The sequence below is a fragment of the Onychomys torridus genome, chromosome 11 (assembly GCF_903995425.1).
Source record: "Onychomys torridus chromosome 11, mOncTor1.1, whole genome shotgun sequence".
Classification (NCBI taxonomy): Eukaryota; Metazoa; Chordata; class Mammalia; order Rodentia; family Cricetidae; genus Onychomys; species Onychomys torridus.
The window spans coordinates 89,180,389-89,200,059 of NC_050453.1; the positions used below are offsets into that span (position 1 = coordinate 89,180,389).

The 19,671-nt window shown below is 39.2% G+C and overlaps 1 protein-coding gene across 1 annotated transcript in view; it reads right to left on the bottom strand.

Moving 5' to 3' along the window:
• Window positions 1-19,671, bottom strand: part of Cdh20 (cadherin 20) — a 248,938-nt gene that overhangs the window by 18,802 nt on the left and 210,465 nt on the right. Inside the window, exons 8-9 of the mRNA XM_036202240.1 lie at window positions 8,631-8,767; window positions 3,029-3,150 (exon numbers count right to left, since the gene is read on the bottom strand). Of these exons, the coding sequence (XP_036058133.1) occupies window positions 3,029-3,150; window positions 8,631-8,767 (259 nt within the window). The remainder of the gene's footprint in view (window positions 1-3,028; window positions 3,151-8,630; window positions 8,768-19,671) is intronic.

Genomic DNA, 19,671 nt, shown 5'->3' on the forward strand with positions numbered 1-19,671 from the left:
CAAAAAGTATGATAGCAAAAAAAAAAAAAAAAACCCAACATTTTAAAAGCCTGAACCACCTAGTCAGAGCCTTAAAAGCCCAACCTACTCATCAGAACTTGTCCACTTCAACACTGTAACTGTTGCCCTGTGTCTTTTTTTTGACCTTGCTTCATGTATCACATAATCTACAAAACTGTAGGCATGTTAATGTGGTTCTTTACAGCTATTATTACCGATGCTGCCTTGTTCAATAAAGCCTTTTATTGTAATTGTTATTAGGTAGATAATACTTTAGGCCTTCTTAGACTAGAGAGTTAATAAATATAAAAGTACAATTATCTTAGACTTGGAAAAATCTTTTAAGAGTGATACAGACTATTACACCAAATTTTAAGAGTCAGTGTTGAGGTCAGTTTAGATTTGAATCACTGAAGGACTCCTTGATTTACAGAAACAAAGTCACTTTCTTTGGCTAGAAGACAGACGTTAGACTAAGGATGTTGAAAGAGCTCAAGTAAGTGTTGGGTCATAGAGATACACTTTGTACAGAGGATGCTGGGGTGATGTTCCAGGTAAGTGGTAGAAGAGAGGGCAAAGCTTTGTTGCAGTCAGAGCCTGAGTTACCATCTGGTTGGATGTGGACTTCAACCCCTTGATTTCCTTAACAAAACAATCTTGATCCACATCTGCTCTATAACAATACACGGGACCACAGTGTATGCTCTAAGATGGACAACAAGACTGTTAATGGAAGAAAGAAGCATACAAATGCAAGAGCAGAACGGAGGATGTAGAAGGACAGAAAGAGAGTATGCAGTACCTGACAAATACATTAATATGTGGCCACTGAAAATGGAGTTCTGGATGTTTCTCAGTCAGACCTTTTGGAATTTGATAAAATACAAGGTCTGGTTTAGAAATGTACCCTAAAAATATGTTTCTAAAGGTTTTTAGAACTGTGGTTATTCCTATAACCATACTATTCTGTGAGCCAAGTTAAAGCACTATTCAGATCACAAAATGTAATTTGGAATCCAAGTGGTTGTCTTAACAAATAAATAATTGGCACCTGTTCTAAAGAAGCTGGGAACCCTGTGTTCTAATCCATATGTTTTGGTGTGAATACATTGTTGATGATGAATTCAGTTATTGTGTTGATTAGTTTTATGCCAACTTGATATATAGGGCCATTTGGGAAGAGGGACCCTCAGTTGAGAAAATACCTCCCTAAGATTGGCCTATAAGCACATCTACAGAGTATTTTCTTGATTAATGACTGATATGGGAGGTCCCAGCACCTTGTTGGCAGTATCATCCCTAAGCAGGTGGTCCTTCCTAGGTTGTATAAGAAAGCAGGTGATTCAACCATGAGGAGCAAGCCAGTAAGCAGCTTTCTTACATGGCCTCTGCATTAGCTCCCGCTGTAGTGGGTAGCCATTCCAGCCTTGGCCTGGAAGTTCCAACCCCCATTGAGGCTTCAGTAATGGTCACGCCTACAAGGCAGGGCTGAGAGAGGAGGCTGAAGACCCAGGATCAAGAGGAGAGGCTGCTCTTGGTTCCAGGACCCTGGATGCTGGAGGTAGACCTAGCAGAGTTCTCCAGAGAACACCGCTGGACTGCACCATACCTTTGCCAGAACCTGCAACCTAGCCCTTCATTTGTAAGTTACCCCACAAAATAAACCTCCCTTTTAACTATGTGGAGTGGCCTTAATAATTTCACCAATATCTGGTGCTCACTTGGAGCAAATTCCAAAGGCCTACACGGCTCCCACCCTCAGCCTCCTTGCCTGCTGGCAGGTACTTAAACCCGCCTGCAAAGTTCCATTTAACCAGGCAACGCCTACACAGTTCCATTCATGAAAAAGGGAGCAATTAGTCCAGTCTCAGTTCCCTAGCTTAGCCCCCAGACCAGCGAAAACCGCTGTGAGTGAGGCGTTCCCACTCCTCCCTGAGTGCCGGCTCCCCGCCATCTTGGCTCCTGCCTTCAGCTGCCACCAGACAAGGTCGCTAGCAGGCCTTGCTTTGGAGCTATACCAACGCCTCCTGCTGGCTGAAAAGTGCTACTGCACCCCCCAAAACCATGGAAAGGTAAGCTTCTTTCGAGTAAAAGTACTTGATAATTTTACACCTTAAAACTGACTAACAAATTTTGAGTAATTCTTGTAATATGGCTGACAACATTACCTCACAAGAATTTAAAAACCTTTTTGCCTGTATGATGAATGACATTTTCCTGGAAATATACGACCTTCCTAAGGCATATCTGGCCTGTACCATTTTGGCATTCATTGTAATAATTCACACAGTATTCAAACACTGGTTTAATAATAAGAACAAAGGTGGTTATTATTGGGACTGATATAGGCTTTAAAAGACCGCAATGAAGGCTTACAAAGATTCTCTTTCTGGAATCTGCTAACCAGGAATTACAGGTTTTAAAAGACAGCAATGAAGGCTTACAGAAAAAGATTCTCTCTTTGGAATCTGCTAACCAGGATTTACAGGCTTTAAAAGATAGTAATGAAGGCTTACAGAAAAAGATTCTCTTTCTGGAACCTGCTAACCAGGATTTACAGGCTTTAAAAGATAGCAATGAAGGCTTACAGAAAAAGATTCTTTCTTTGGAATCTGCTGACCAGGACAAAAATATTCTCTCTCTGGAATCTAACCAGAATTTACAAAACAAGCTTGTACCCAAAATTGCTTTTATTGATAATAAATATGAATATTTAATGGATAGAACACTAACTCTCCAGAGTGAAGTTGTAGCTACTCAGACACTATATAAACCACAAAACAAACCTCCTTTTAACTACATGGAGTAGCCATAATAACTCACCACTATCCCGCCTCCAGTTCCCTCCCTGCTTGAGTTCTCACTTTGATTTTCCTCAATAGTGGACTATTACCTGGAAGTATTGGATAAAGTAAAGCCTTTCCTCCCCAAATGGCTTGTGGTCACGGTGGTTTATCATGGTGGTAGAAACCCTCACTACCATAGATATCTTTAACGGTTACCCCTGTCCATCTGGGGTTTACCTTACCTGTCCAGCCTTGGCATTCTCACAGATAAAGGCTTCATAGAATCTGGGAAACTCTGGAGCATTGTCATTCACGTCTAAGACTTTGATTGTGACAGCCACACTTCCCACTTGGGAGGGATTGTCTAAAGAGAACATAGGGGACACTGATGGTGAGAACTCTCAGTAAGTCAGAAAGGCAGCTTCTCAATCTGGTTTGTAAAGGAACAGGGAAATTCTAACATGGTCACAGGGTGTGTGTTTCCTGTTAAGAGTGTGACCACTCACAAGCTGGGACAGAAGGGTGTGTTTGACATCAGGGATTATGTAGGAAAGGGCAATACTTAATGGGGAGCAAGTACTACAAAATGAACCTGAAAGTTTTGACTCCTGCTTGGTTCATTCTTTGGATTACAGAATCAAAAGTCAATTCTATATTCTAGAATTTCAAATAGCCCATCTGAATCAGAATGTGTGCTTGTGGAACATTGGGCTTTACTGTTGGGGCCCACAGGGGATCCTAGTGGTCAGAAAATCTGAGTTTGCTTTACCCAGCAGGGCTAAATAATGGGATGATTTGGTCATGGGTGTGTTTTTCTGGTGTTTTGAAGGGTCTACACTTGGCTGTATGTTGTGCTTTGATCTTGAAAGGGGAAGGTCTTTTGCCTCGCCCCTTGGCATTGTATAAAAACTCCTTTGAATAAACCTTGAGGTGGCTGGGTATTGAATCAGGGCCTTCCCAAAGCTACTCTGTGTCTCTGTCTTTCTCTCCATCTCCATCTATATTTCTATCTAATAGTTCCTCATTCCTCTCTACTCCCCACAAGAACTCTTCAGCAGGTTGGAGTTGGACACTTTCCTTGGGTAGAATAATCACTTTGATTTAGGTTCAGAACAGTTTTGAGTTATGCACAGTGATACACAAAGACTGCATGTTTATTTCTTCCCAGGGACTAAATGGATATTATAGGAGCTCATTCCAAAGCCACAACTTTGACTGTGGCAGGAGCTATGGGCATTCATGGGGAAATGTGTTTTTTTATTTGAGTCTTTGGAATTGCTCCCTGGAAACACATGCACAAGACCCGTATTCTATTCCCCCTGTTTTGGTCACTACCCCAGGGAGACAACAGCAATTATTAGACAAAAACATGAGTAATTTTGCTAAATCACAGAATACATCATTCTTCAGGTTCATTTTTTTCTTTCTTCCTCAAAAATATTTATGTTTGACTATATATTCTGTGTGGGTTAGGCTATTCTGGGGGAAAGTCAGAAGCTGGCTCTATATGATACCATGACTGAAGAGTAAGGTTAACAAAGGGAGAAAGACAGGAAGTGTATTAGTAAGGGCAACACAGAGATTAAAAAGCACAGAAGCAGCAAGGCTGTGCGGCAAAAACTAGGAAGCCATCTGTGGCTGAGGCCCTATGGGGAGGAAGAACAGTAGATTTCTGCAGTAAGAACCTGCCTGGGCCACAGATTGCAGAGTTAAGTGCACACAGTCTGCAGTGGCTCCTGGTACAGCAAGAAGGAGTGTTCCTAACACAAATACAGCCCTGTCTAGGATAACTGACAGTTCATGGGTTCAGAGTCAACAGCAGTGTGAACCTTAGGAAGGATAAGACATCCCAGCTGACTGCTCTTCCACTTGCAAACTCCAAAATCAGAGATTTGGGGAAAAGCTGCCCAGTCAGTACTTTGTTATTAAAAAATTATTTCTTCTCTACCTCTTCCTCCTCTTCCTCTCTCCTCCTCTTCCCCCTTCTCTTCCCTTTTTGCTATACTTTTAGTGTTTGATTCATCTATTTTCTTAAAAATATAGTATTTCATGTGTGTGTGTGAGTGTGTATGGGGGGGGGGGCTTCCATACCTCTGCCCATGTATGGGGTCAGTTCTGTCCTCTCGCCTTCATGTGGTTTCCAGTTTACACTGGTCATCAAGCTTGTGGAGCAAGCACATTAACTGCTGAGCCCTCTCACCAGCCCAGTATTATTTTTATTTTTCAAAGAGGTTTTTATGATTTTCATTTCTCTTGTAATGCTATCTAGTTTTGTTTGTGTATTTTTCTTTTTAAAAATTTATTATGCATATGAGTGTTTTGCTTATGTGTAAGTGTACCATGCGTGTGCCTCATGCCTGTGGAGGTCAGAGGAGGTTGTCAGATCCTCTGGGACTGGAGTGACAGGTGGCTGTGAGCCATTATGTGAGTTCTGGGAATGATAGCTGGGTTCTCTGTAAGAGTGCTCTTAACTGCTGAGCCAACTCCCCAGGTCTCTCCATTTTTCTTTATTGTACAATAGTATTTCAAGTATGCCTTGCCTTTTCTCTTTCTCTTCCTATCATTCTTAACCTTTTTCTTTTATTTAACCTCGCTGATTTATCTTTCCCCTCATCCTTCTTTATATCTTTCATTTATTATTCTTTCTTTTATTCAATTAATTAAAAAGGGTTGGGGATTTAGCTCAGTGGTAGAGCACTTGCCTAGCAAGCGCAAGGCCCTGGGTTCAGTCCTCAGCTCCAAAAAAAAAAAAAAAAAAAAAAAAATCGTGTGTGTGTGTGTGTGTTTGTGTGTTCATGTGCATGTTGTGTGTATGGTGCACTTGTGTCATGGTATTGTGTGTGTAGGTCAGAGGACAACTTTGTAGATCCAGTTCTCTTCTCTCAACTTTATGTGGATCCTAGGGATCAAACTCAGGGTTTTGTGGTAAATGTCTTCTCTGGCCAGGCCATCATGCTAACCTTAACCAAATTACTTTCTAAGCTTATAGCTTACTCTACATTATTTTTCCACTTGCTTGTCAATGGTCATTAGTGACAGAGTAGTTGACTATAATTATTTGAAAGAGAATTTTTGTATCTGCTTTGATTTAGTCTTGGTATTATTAAAGTGGCCTGTTATTTTATTCTCCTGTGTGGTATTGGAATTGAGCCCTCAAAGAACAGACTGCTTTCTAAACCCAATAATAAACTGAAAGTATATCTGACAGATGGACAAACCACAAAACAGAAACACAACTGTGAAAAGGTAGTTAGCATGTCTTTGCCACAGATCATATGTTACTAATTGAAAGGGTTGAAATTCTAAACAAAGTCTTCATTTGATCAGCGCTTTGCAAGAAGATACAAACAAGCAGATGAATGAGATAAGGAAGATAGTTCAGAGCCTAGATAAGAAAGTACCATGGATGAGAAATCCAGCAAGAAAATTGAAATTTTGAAAACAAAAACAACAATTAAAAAACAAACAAATAAAACAAGAAGCCTGGTGTACTGGCTCACACATTTAATCCTAGCATTCAGGAGGCAGAGGTAGGCTGATCTCTGTGAGTGCAAGGCCAGCCTGGCCTACAAAGTGAGTTCCAGGACAGCTATATATTCCAGAGCTTTTATACAGAGAAACCCTGTCTCAAAAAACAAAAACAAACAAAAACAAGCAAACAAACAAATTGCTAAACAATTGTTAGAAATGAAAATTTCAATATATAAACACTGAAAAGCATTACCACTGAACTAGATTAAGCAGAAACAAGAACATCAAGAATTGAAGATATGGAAATACTGTATTCAGATATAAATAATTAAATAAATGAACACAGCCACAACTTTCAAGGACTCTCAGATGTGGAGAAGAGTGCAACCTAGGAATTTATAGTTAGAAAGAGCTGAGATACAATCTAAAGGCATAGGAAACCTAGTCGATGAAATGATAGCAGAACATTCTAAGAAACCACCGAAGCTCAAAAGACATTCAGAACACAGAATAGCCATGTCTGGGAAAGAACATGTCATTGTAGTTACAATCCTAAAACTACACAAAACAAAAGTAGTAAAGGCTGCAAAAGGGAAACACTGAGGGAAAAGAGGCAACTCATCAGAATAACAGCAGAATCTTCATTAGAGATCCCCAAAGCCAGGAAAACATGGAATGATGATCTTCAAGCCTGGAAACTAAGTAACTGCCAACCAAGATTACCCATATTCAATGAAGTTGTTGTTTAATAATAAATGAAATGAGCATAGGGAGCATAAATTAGTTTTTGACCACTAAACCTACATTGCAGGAGATTCTTAAAGGAATATTACACATGGGAGAAAAAAACATAGTCGGAAACTTGAGAGCTCAGGAGAGGATAGATAAATTTTGTGAGAGGAATAAATGAACAAAGGTGAACTGAGAAAGAACCAGTCATGCCCAACACAGTAAACCAGAAAACTACTAATATTAATAGGAGAGAAAGAAGAAAAAAACAAGCAATATTAAAACCAGTGAGGAAAACAGTGAAACAATTTATAGAATTCAGAAAATAAATAAATTGTTTTAACTTTTCTCTTAAAAGCTAGAGACTAGCTTATTGGATCAAATACTAGATATGATTATTTCTTCTTTCCAAAGACACACCTCATGGGAAAAGGCACACAGGCTGAAGATGAAAGGATGGAAAATATGCACCTAGTAAATGAGATCTGGAAACAACTGGGAATAGCCAACGTATATTTTAGGATTAATTAGAAGAGATAAATAGGTTCACCACCTGTGAGTAAAAAGAAAAATCACTTAAGAAGATGCAGTTTTTGTAGCCAGTCATGATGGTGAATGCCTTTAATCACAATATGTAAGTGACAGAGGCAGGCAGATTTCTCTGAGTTTGAGGATAGTCTTTTCTACCTAGTGAGTTCTAGGCTAGGACAGGGCCACACAGTGAGATTCTGTCTCAAAAATGATTATAAATATATATGCCTTGAATATTAGTACACATAATTTCATAAAAACAAACATTATTGGGCATAAAAGGACAGAAAGACCCAGATATAATAACAGTGAGTGACATCAATACCCCACTGTTATATATAATTTAGATTAACAAAAAAGAAGTCAAGGAAACTTCAGAATTAAGCCTCTCCATAGATCAAATGGAACTCATAGATATCTACATAATATTTCACCCAACATTTGTAGACTATACATTCTTTTTAGCAGCCTACGGAATTTTCTCTAAAATCAAGTTATGTTACAAAAAAAGTTTTAACAAATACAAAATCAAGCTCAGAGTAATTTCTGCCATCAGGTCATAATGTAATAAAAATCCTAAAAATCAATAGAAAGAGAAGCTATAGAAACATAAAATTAAACAATAGATTTCTCAGTAGTCATTGGGTTATTGAAAAAATCAGAGAGGAAATTGAAAAATCCCGAGCATCAAAACCAAGTGGGAAGAACACTTACCAGAACTTTAGGGATACAGCAAAGGTAGTTCTAAGATGGATTTTCTAGCTAATCTGAAACTTGAAAAAGAGGAAAGCTCTGCTCCTTAGATCTGGTATCCCTGTGGGAAGGAAAGCTGCTCCAGGCCTCCTCAGTCATAAAAAGGCAACAACTCACCTCCTGACTGACACAGAATTGACTAGCTGAGTACTTACATAAAAACAAAAATAAAACTGAACTTAGGGATATGCCTCAACCAAAAATGAACTATAGACCAAATTACATGACCATTTATTTGTATAACATATAATTTCATCTTCTCCTCTGGAACATATTGTTTATTACAAGGTCTAGAAACTTTCACTTTCTATACCTTTACATTTTGTAACTTTGTGGAGGCAAATAAACTATGTTACTTACTCATTTCCATAGCAAGGACTGTTATATTATGCCAAGAAAACTCTTCTCTGTCTAGTGGTCTTGCAGTCATTAGAGCACCTGTTGTAATGTCAACATAGAAAAATCTCCCAGGGTCGCTGCTTCTGTCAATGGAGTATCTACAAAGATATGGGTTATGTAATTATTTTCACTTGGATAAGCATGAGAACATAGTACATGAGAAAAGTGAATACATACAATGTGTTAAAGGTGGCTCAGTCACTTCTGAATTGTGAATATGTGGAACACCATAGGTTTTATCATGCTTAAGAGAACCGTTTTTTAAAAAAATAATTCAAGTATCTTACTTAAAAATGAAATAAGCAGAGTATTGAGTACTTTATGGCAATTTCAATGTGCACAGAAATTAATTTATGCTATTTAATGATTAAAACTGCTCCAAGAGTTTTGGGGTGCCCTCAATATCAGTCTCTATATATGTTTGTAAGTCAACTGAATTCTTAAATGCTAACCTGGAACTTGAAAATTCAAAGCTACAGTCATGTGGTTCTGCCCCTTAAAACTGGTATCACTGTTGGAAAGGAAGGCTTTGCTCCAGGAGTTCTCACTCAAAAACATGTATTGATTCAACTCCTGGCTGACACAGAATTTACTAGCTGAAGGTTCCTTATATAGGGTTTTAGCAGGATAGAGCAGGTCTATTTAGGTTGCCAGTTATAAATAAAACTGAGTTTTGTGCATTTATGAGGGATGACCTGCTGGAAACTATCATATGACCTTCAAAATTTGAAGGGCATTGTAAGCAGGTGTTCCATAAACCAGAGGCCATTTTTTGTTCAGGCCACAAGCCTTTATGTTGTTTCCACCATGTATGTTCACTCTGGACCAGTGTGCATTTTATGTAGGAAAAGGAGGATAGCTGCAGGCACTTAAGCCAGACAGTTTTAACCTCTCCAAAGCAAGAATTGTATGATTCATTTTGCTGTTGCTCTATCTTTTGAGTCTTTAGTGAATTTTGTTGTGAATAAGACCTGTAATTCTTATTCAGTCTGATTTGGCAACCTGGTTCCCTCTATTCACCTGTATTATCTCATCTATTCTCTATCTTGGGAGATGGAGGTAAGTTCATGCACCAGGATGTTTAAAGTAAGACATTTTGATAATTTGCTGTGACTGAGGACCATCCTTGAGACTCTCATGTGCTCCTTGGTAAAGGTTAGCAATTTCTTATTTTTATTGAGAAATTATATATTTTAGAATATAGCATAATCTCTCTCTCTCTCTCTCTCTCTCTCTCTCTATATATATATATATATATATATATGTATGTATATATCTTGTGGAATTAAAAATCAGACTAATTAACATACACATCATTTCTCATATCACTTTTATGGCAAGAGCATCTAGAATCCATTTTCCTACACTTTGGAAATATATAATACATAATTAACCTTCTGTATAATAGATCACCAGATCTTCTTGTCTAACTAAAACTTTGTTTCCCTTGACCAAAACATTCCCTTTCTCTGTCCATCAGCATTGCTGGCCTTAGCCTATGATAACCACCATTGTCTTTCTTTTATCAGATCCTCCTTTTAGATTCCACATTTAAATAAGATCACAGCGTATTTGCCTTTCTGTGCCTGGCTTATTTCACACAATATCATGCTCTCTAGATTCATTTGTGTTACTACAAATGATAGAATTTCCTTCTTTTTAAATGCTGAGTGATATTCTCTTGTGTATGTATAAAGTGCCAGATTAAAAAAGCCATTCATCTGTTAACGAGCACTTAGGTTGTTTCCATATCTTGGCTTTGTGAGTAATGTGGCATTTAACATGGAAATGAAGATGCTTCTTCTACATACTGATTGTAATTCCTTTGGATATATGCCCAGAAATAGAATGGCTGGATCATATGATAGTTCTAGTATTTTGAGTAATCACTACACTGTATTTTAAAATGGCTGTGCTAACTTAGATCCTCACCCACAAGGTACAAAGTTTCCCTTTTGTGAACACTCTTCACTATATTTCATCTTTTGGGGAATAGCCATTCTAATAGGTGAGATGCCATTTCATTGTGGTTTTAAGCTGTATTTCCCTGAAGGTTAGTGATGTTGAGCTTCCTCTCCCCACTCCCCATACATTTGCAAGACTCTTATGTATTTTCTTTTAAAAAATTGTTTAGGTACTCTGACATTTCTGAAAATAAGATTATTTGTCCTGACATCAAAATACAATACAAAGCAAAAGTAATAGAAACTGTCATATGCTCATAGAAATAAAGTCATTGATCAATGGAATAAGGGTGAAAGCCTAGAAATAAATGCTTATATGTTGGGAGCACAAAGGTCCTTGTGCCCACAGATTTCCAGGGAACCCAGGAATATTAGCACCCAGGATTAGTCTTTCAAAGGGATAGATATATAACCTGTTTTTCCAGAAAGCTGGCAATTTGAGGTGATGAATATCCTGGTGATCTGCATTATCTTTTGGAGCAGGACTTATCAAACTCCTACAACTAGGACCAGGGGTGGCTAGTAATCTAAATGACCCTTACATCTAGAGGCTCCTCAAGCTCCCACAACTAGAACCAGAAGTGGCTAGCAGCCCAAATTGCTGTGGGATATCTTTCTGTATGATGTGAATATGTGTTGATCTCACTGGTTGATAAATAAAGCTGTGCTGGCCTATGACAAGACAGGATAGAGCCAGGTGGGAAATCTAAGCAGAGATATTGGAGAAGGGTGGAGTCTGGAAAATGCTAGCCAGCTACCCAAGGAGCAACATGCTAACAGATCAGTAATGACATGGCCATGTTGCAGTATATAGATTAATAGAAATGGGTCAATTTAAGATGTAAGAGCTAGCTAGTAATAAGCCTGAGCTATCAGCCAAACATTTATAATTAATGCAAGCCTCTGAGTAATTATTTTAAAAATGCCTGCAGGACCGGGGAGGGACAGAAAAGCCTTCTCTACAATATCTGCATGCCCAAGACCAGGACAGATTCTTCCTTACTTAGGCCCTTAATCTAGTACAGGGAGCCTATCTCTAGAACCCATCTTCTTGGAAGAAATGACATGTACCATGAGTTGAGTTTCAATGTAATTATGCTTTTTTGTGAATTGGGGATTATATTACAACAGGAAACTTTTTTTTTTTCAAATTGTACTGTGTTTTAAATATGCTGACAATGAACCACCTGGCATCAGACTCCCCAAACTCTTGATCCAGGTTGAGAAGTCAGAGAAGTCAGTCAGAACCAAGTTTTCATTCTCATCTCATTGTGATTCGCTTCCTTGCCTGGACACCTGCAGGGTTCCCCTCACATATATCTATGAGTGACTCATTGATTTTTTTTTTTGTTGTTGTTAAAGATAAAAAGAATACATAATGGTGTGAAAGTATCATCCTTGATGACTGGTATTTGGAAAACTGGCTGTCCACATATAGATGACCCTTACCTGGCCCTTTTTCACAATAATCAGCTCAAATGAAGTAGAGACTTAAGATCAGAAACGAAATCTACTAGGAGAAAATTACATAACATTTGTCTGGGCTGTGATGTCTTGAATATAACCCCAAAGGCACAGAAGCAGAAAGAGCAAAACCAAACAAATGAAATGGCATTGAATGGAAGATTTTGCATAGAAAAGAAAACAATCACAAAATGAAAGAAAACTCAAAGACTGGGAAGAAGAATAAGGAGCCAGTGTTCAAAATTAAGATGTAGCTTGTTGTTCAAAGACCAATAATTATAATAGCTGGTGTGTGATCACTTTGCTGTACATTTTGGAAATTCATCCTAATCATCAGGCAAGCAAAAAAATGTAGGGAAATTAATTGACTTTCAACTAAGATTTAAAAACCATCTGTATGGAGTTATAGAGTTCAAAACTTTAATAAAAATTGACAGAAATGTCAGTCTTTGTCAAGTTGTTGAGATGGAGAAATTGCAATTTTCTTAAGAATTTATTGTTATTTTGAAATATATGTATATGTGTGTGTGTTTTTTGGGGGGAGATGTGCATGTGAGTAGGTTCCTGAGGAAGCCAGAAGAAAACATGGGATCCCAGAGCTGGGATTAACAGACAGTCATGGGCCACCTGATGTGAGTGCTGGGAGCCAAACTTGGGGTCTTTTCAAGAGGAGTGAGCACTCTTAGCCACTGAAGCTTCTCTCCGCTGAAACTGTAATTTTGATAGTAATAATTTTAAGTGCAGTGTTTTGCACACTGCAGCTTGGTGAGCTGTGAAATGAATATGGTTGATTATGATTAGCAATGAAACAAAATGAAATGGAATGAGATGTGCATGTCAAATTATCACATGTAGTGAGGGTAAATACTGCTACACGTTAAGCTATATCTATCTTTAGATCTGCATGTATATGAAACATTTTACTTCAAATGTATACATTTCTGTAGAGACTCATGATTGCTATTTAGAGAGTAGATTTAAAGAGACAGCAGGTGAGTAAGCACCAGAGAAATTGGAGTAACTTCAGTTATGAATTCAGATGGAATAATTTCTGTTATGACCTCTCTGCCTGTGATCCTGTTTAACAAACATCTATTATTTGCTAGACTTTGTTTAAAACATCAAATGTGGTGAGTCACTCTTACCCTCAAAATAACACCACTTGTAGACTTTATTATTATTTCTGTTTTATAGATAAGACCATGTGGAGGCTTAAGAGGTTAAGTCGCTTATCCAGAGTCACACTAATGGGAATCAAATCTAGGGACTTCAGCCTTAGGGTCTGTCACCTTAGCAACACCTACCAGTGCCTTATTGACATACGGAGTGTAGAAGACTGGCCAAGAACACAACTTTACCTCTTCAAGATGAGGCATGATAAGAAATGGTTAAGTTTTCTAGGTAGCTTCCCTGGAGTTGTGAGTAGCAGTCTAGTCATCTTTGCTTTACATCTAGTATCCTCCTATGAGTGAGTACATACCATGTTTGTCCTTCTGAGTCTGGGTTACCTCACTCAGGATGATTTTTTCTAGATCCATCCATTTGCCTGCAAACCTCATGATGTCATTGTTTTTCTCTGCTGAGTAGTACTCCATTGTGTATATGTACCATATTTTCTTTATCCATTCTTCAGTTGAAGGGCATCTAGGTTGTTTCCAGGTTCTGGCTATTACAAACAATGCTGATATGAACATAGCTGAGCAAATGCCCTTGTGGTATGATTGATCCTTCCTTGGGTATATGCCCAAGAGTGCTACTGCTGGGTCTTGGGGGAGATGGATTCCCAATTTTCTAAAGAAGCACCACATTGATTTCCAACAGTGGCTGTATAAGCTTGCATTCCCACCAGCAGTGGAGGAGAGTTCCCCTTGCTCCACCTCTTCTCCAGCATAAGCGATCTTCAGTGTTTTTGATCTTAGCCATTCTGACAGGTATAAGGTGGTATCTGAGAGTCATTTTGATTTGCATTTCCTGGATAATTAGGGATGTTGAGCAATTCCTTAAATGTCTTTCAGCCATTTGACCTTCCTCTGTTGAGAATTCTCTGTTTAGTTCTATAGTGCATTTCTTTTCTTTCTTTCTTTCTTTCTTTCTTTCTTTCTTTCTTTCTTTCTTTTTTTTTTTTTAAGATTTATTTATTTATTATGTATACATCATGTTTGCCTGCAGGCCAGAAGAGGGCACCAGATCTCATTACAGATAGTTGTGAGCCACCATGTGGTTGCTGGGAATTGAACTCAGGACCTCTGGAAGAACAGTCAGTGCCCTTAACCTCTGAGCCATCTCTCTAGCACCAGTATAGCCCATTTCTTAATTGGACTGTTGGGCATTTTGATGTCTAATTTTTTGAGTTCTTTATATATTCTGGATATCAGCCCTCTGTCAGATGTGGGGTTGGTGAAGACCTTTTGCTATTCTGTAGGCTGTTGCTTTGTCTTGTTGACCGTGTCCTTTGCTCTACAAAAGCTTTTCAGTTTCTTTTTTTTTTGGGGGGGTTTTCGAGACAGGGTTTCTCTGTGTAGTTTTGGAATCTATCCTGGAACTCATTCTGTAGCCCAGGCTGGCCTCGAACTCACAGAGATACATACCTCTGCCTCCTGAGTGCTGGGACTAAAGGCATGCGCCACCACCGCCCGGCGCTTTTCAGTTTCAAGAGGTCCCATTGATTGATTGTTTCTCTCAGTCTCCATGCTACTGGTGTTATATTTAGGAAGTGATCTCCTATGCCAATGCATTCAAGACTACTTCCTACTTTCTCTTCTATCAGGTTCAGAGTAACTGGATTTATGTTGAGGTCTTTGATCCACTTGGACTTAAGTTTTGTGCATGGTGACAGATATGGATCTTTTTGTAGCCTTTTTTTTTTCTTTTTTCTTTTTTTCCCCTGAGGATCGAACCCAGGGCCTTACGCTTGCTAGGCAAGCACTCTACCACTGAGCTAAGTCCCCAACTTATTTGTAGCCTTCTACACATTGACATCCAGTTATGCCAGCATCATTTGTTGAAGATGCTTTCTTTTTTCCATTGTACAGTTTTGGCTTCTTTGTCAAAAATTATATGTTCATAGGTGTGTGGATTAATGTCAGGGTCTTCAGTTCTATTCCATTGGTCCACATGTTAGTTTTTATGCCAGTACCAAGCTGTTTTTATTACTGTAGCCCTATAGCAGTGCTTGAGGTCGGGAATCATGATGCCTCCAGAAGTTGTTTTATTGTACAGGATTTTTTTAGCTATCCTGGGTTTTTTGTTTTTCCATATGAAGTTGAGTACAGGGATCATCCAATGACAGAGAAATGGATGAGATCAATATGAACAACCTGGACGTGAGTGGGGGTAATGAAGGGCAAGGTTGAGTGAAAAAGAGTTAGGGGAGAGGGAGATCCCAGCTGGATCAAGAACAGAGAGGGAGAACAGGGAATAAGAGACCATGATAAATGAAGACCACATAAGAATAGGAAGAAGCAAAGTGCTAGAGAGGTCCCCCGAAATCCACAAAGATACCTCCACTGTAGACTACTGGCAATGGTGGAGAGAAAGCCCGAACTGACTTAGTCTGGTGATTGGATGGCCAAACACCCTAACTGTCATGCTAGAAATCTCATCCAATGACTGATGGAAGCAGATGCAAAGAGCCATGGCCAGGCCCCAGGTGAAGCTCTAGGAGTCCAATTGTCGAGAAAGAGGAGGGATTGTATGATTGAGAATTGTTGAGACCAAGACTGGAAAAAGCACAGGGACAAATAGCCAAACTAATGGAAACACATGAACTATGAACCAAAAGCTGAGGAGCCCCCAACTGGATCAAGCCCTCTGTATAAGTGAGACAGTTGAATAGCTTGAACTGTTTGGGAGGCCCCCAGGCAGTGGGACCCAGACCAGTCCTTAGTGCATGAGCTGGCTGTTTGGAACCTTGGGCTTACACAGGGAGGGACATTTTGCTCTGCCTGGGAGGAGGGGACTGGACCTGCCTGTACTGAATGCACCAGGTTGAGCTGAATCCCCTGGGGAGTCTTTGCCCTGGAGGACATGGGAATGGGATGTGGGCTGGGAGGAAGGTGGGGGTGGGGGCGGGAGATGGGAGGACAGAGGAACCCATGGCTGATATGTAAAATTAAATTAAATTATAAAATAATAAAAAAGAAATGGTTATGTTTTAATAAACACATCTGTGTACTTACAAGATTCATTTAAAGTGAGCTAGGCTTTGCTGTTTTCTTCTGAGTGTACCTGTTACTCGGCTTCAAAGTTTATCAGCTGCTTTCAGAGTAGACTTTTCTTTTAGGAACTAGAAGTACTTGTTGGCTAATGACACCATAATCTTTCAGCTCTGAGACAAGAGAAAAACCCCACATTTGGTCCACAGAGTACAACCCGGATGGCAGCTCTCCAGGCTGTAGGCATCTTGCTGGCGAATAGCCCATGAGGAACCAGAAACCTACCTCACCACAGCGAATATCACAGATGGTGTGGGAAATGGAGTGACAGAAATAACCAAGTCACAGGACCCCTGACAGCAGCGCCTGGTTGGCACAGCAGGAGCCTGCCTCAGGGAGCTTCTTTCATCAAGTAGAATCCCCTCTTCAATTTCCCAAACTGGGCAACAGTGAGGGAATGATGGCCTTCATTTCTCTGAATGGGGCACTGGGCCAACTTCCAGGGTGCAGGAGAGCAAATTGAAAGAGCAGATACAGATGGAAAACAAGGACATTGGGACCTAGTAGTGAATCCTGTATGTGATTTTCCTGTCTCCAGCTGTAACATTCTCACCTATTATGAGCAGAATATGCTTAGCACATACAGGCAAAGCTGATGTTTGACTGCTTGGATGCGGACGTTCTCCGTCATGAGCACACTTGCTGGATTCACACACAGCAGGATGGCACATGAGGTCAAGCTGTTTCTATACCAGCAGGAGTTGCTTTTAGTTGCTAAATGGCTCACTATCCTCCTAACTGGAATTTTTATTATTATTATTTTTTGAGCATTTATCAATGATAGAAGGGATCTAAGCATTACAGTTTTCATATGCAAACAACTAAATCTCCAGTGTTTGGGGGATTACCAGTGAATAATGACCAGCGCTTATATCTTAGCACAGCATCAGCTTTTTAGAAAGGAGATTATAAAAGTCCTAGTAATCTTTTAAAAACATTAAATGGCCTTTAATCTATAATATTTTAACTTTAGGTGATAGGTTGATTTGGAAGGCTATTTAGTATACATTTTGTTTCTAATAATCCAAATCATTAAATATTTATAACAAAATTGTACATGAGTTAGCTATGTAACATAATATACAAATTATATTTAAAAGTTTTATTTTAAAATTTTATTTATAATATTTTGTGTTTTTTTGGTCTTTGTGAGTGTACTTGCACATTTGTGTGCAGGTGTATACCCCTGTGTTCATATAGAGGGTGTCAGATCCATTGAGAACTGGAGTTAAGAGGCATTTGCAGGCTGCCTGTACATTGTTTCTTGGATGATGGAGGCTGAACTCTGGTGCTCATGATTAATCAGCAAGAGCTCTTAACCACTGAGCCATCTCTCCAGCTCCTCAAATTAACATTTCTATAAAAGGTGAGAATATCATGCATAATCCTATTAACAGGGGGAAGCAATCCCAAATAGCTTAGTAAATAAAAGCCACGGAATTGACTTTCCAATAATTTTCCTTTTGAGATCTCTTGAGATTCTAGAAACCCTTGATGTTCCCTGTGGATATAGAGCAGTTCTGTGTTGCTTTGGGATGGTACAGAGTCAAGATCCTGATATCTACCAGTGGGAACTCTATTATTTGTTACAAAATTCAGAGGGGAAGTTGTATACATAACTCCTTGTCTTCTTACTCTACCTCAGGAACCTTGTATTTGCCAGTTTTCTCTCCAAGGATGCAGTTCTGCCCCAGAACAGCAAGGGGACCCTGTTCTAGCCTCAGGGTGTGTGCTTTTGTGTCCATCCTGCCTAGGCTCCTTGGAACAGCCAGGGGCTTAGCCCCTCATGCTGAAAGATGTCTTCAAAGGTCCTATCCTGAAGTGGCACTTTTTGTTAGCTAGACAGTTTCCTTCATCATGTCCACCTCATTTTGCTGCAGTCATGAGTGTATCTTGAACCATGAATGCTTTTTTCTCTCCACTGCCCCCACTGAGATGTCCTGGGATAAAGGCTGTAGTACTGAATCCCAGATACACCCTGTGAAGTTGTGTGTGTGTGTGTGTGTGTGTGTGTGTGTGTGTGTGAATGTGCGTGCTTGTGTACTTGATTGCATTCAATCTCTTGATTTATTTGTTACTAATTAGTATGACTCCTAATCAGACCTTGTTTCCAGTAGTTATTACATAGAGGTCCACAGAATCTGAGAGATAATGTGGAAATATACTGTCCAGTCCATATTCTATTTTAGAACTTTAATCTCCTTTCATTTACATTTATGCTTGTTTTATTTCTCTGCCATGTGGTTTTATTCTCTACAGTAGTCCCACATTGCCTTCTTTGACAAGAAAACTAACCACTATCTCATAAAGTAATAGATATATAATTAACAAGTCATGATCACAAAGTCATGTGCTTCTGAAGACAGAAATTTATGATGCATCTGTTTCATTTTGTTGTGATTGTTATTTGGACATTATGGTTTCACTTATGTTGTTTTACAACAGAAAGATTAAGGTTGAAATATAAATTTTTCAAGTTTTTATAATTCAGAAAAATTTGCTGTTTTTTTAAAAAATAAAGAACTAAAATTGTAGCCATTTTGATGCTTGAACATGTAATGTGTTTACTAGTTAGTCAGAGGGAGCAGATTTTCCCCTGGTGGAGTTATTCTCTGGAGAAAACCATTCCTGTTAAACTCCAAAAGCACATTTTCATTAAACGCAAAACGGCACCAGACGAGGGAAGCGGCCAGGCGACAAAAAAGGCATTTTATAAGTGGGGTGTGTTCAAAATGTTTTATCTGTGCCGAGGCTCCAGATTCATTTTACTGTGTGACTTCCAACAATTAATGTGACAGATGGCCTCAAACAGCCTTGGAATTCTGATTGTTTGGGGATCTGGCTTCAGAGGCTTGGCAGTGACTGTGGAAGGTTAAGGTGTCAGTCTGTCCACCAGCTGTTTGCACTTGCTTCCAGAGTTGACTGGAAACAGCCAAGGCTCTCAGAGAAATGCTCCAGTCTTGAGGGGGAATCATCTCAGTTGCAATCTTTATCGCAAAACATACCTTGGAGGGACAGAGATGGAGGATTATGCATAGTATAGAGGACTCTGGCCAATCTGTCAGTCATCAAAGCCACTGACCTTAGGGGGTGTTTCTGTGTCTGTTTTTCTATACTATAAAGAAATATATGGTGTATAATATAATTTCCTACTTTGTTTTATTTAGTTTTTGAGATCAGGGACTCACTGTAAATAACTATACAAGGTATCATTTTATAGTTGTATGGCTCTGGCTGTCCTGGGGCTCACTATGTAGATCAGGCTGGCTTCATACTTGAGGTTATTTATCTTTCTCTGCATCCCAAATGCTGTGATTACAGGTGTGTGCTATAACAACTTGGTCTTTCCCATTTGTTTTA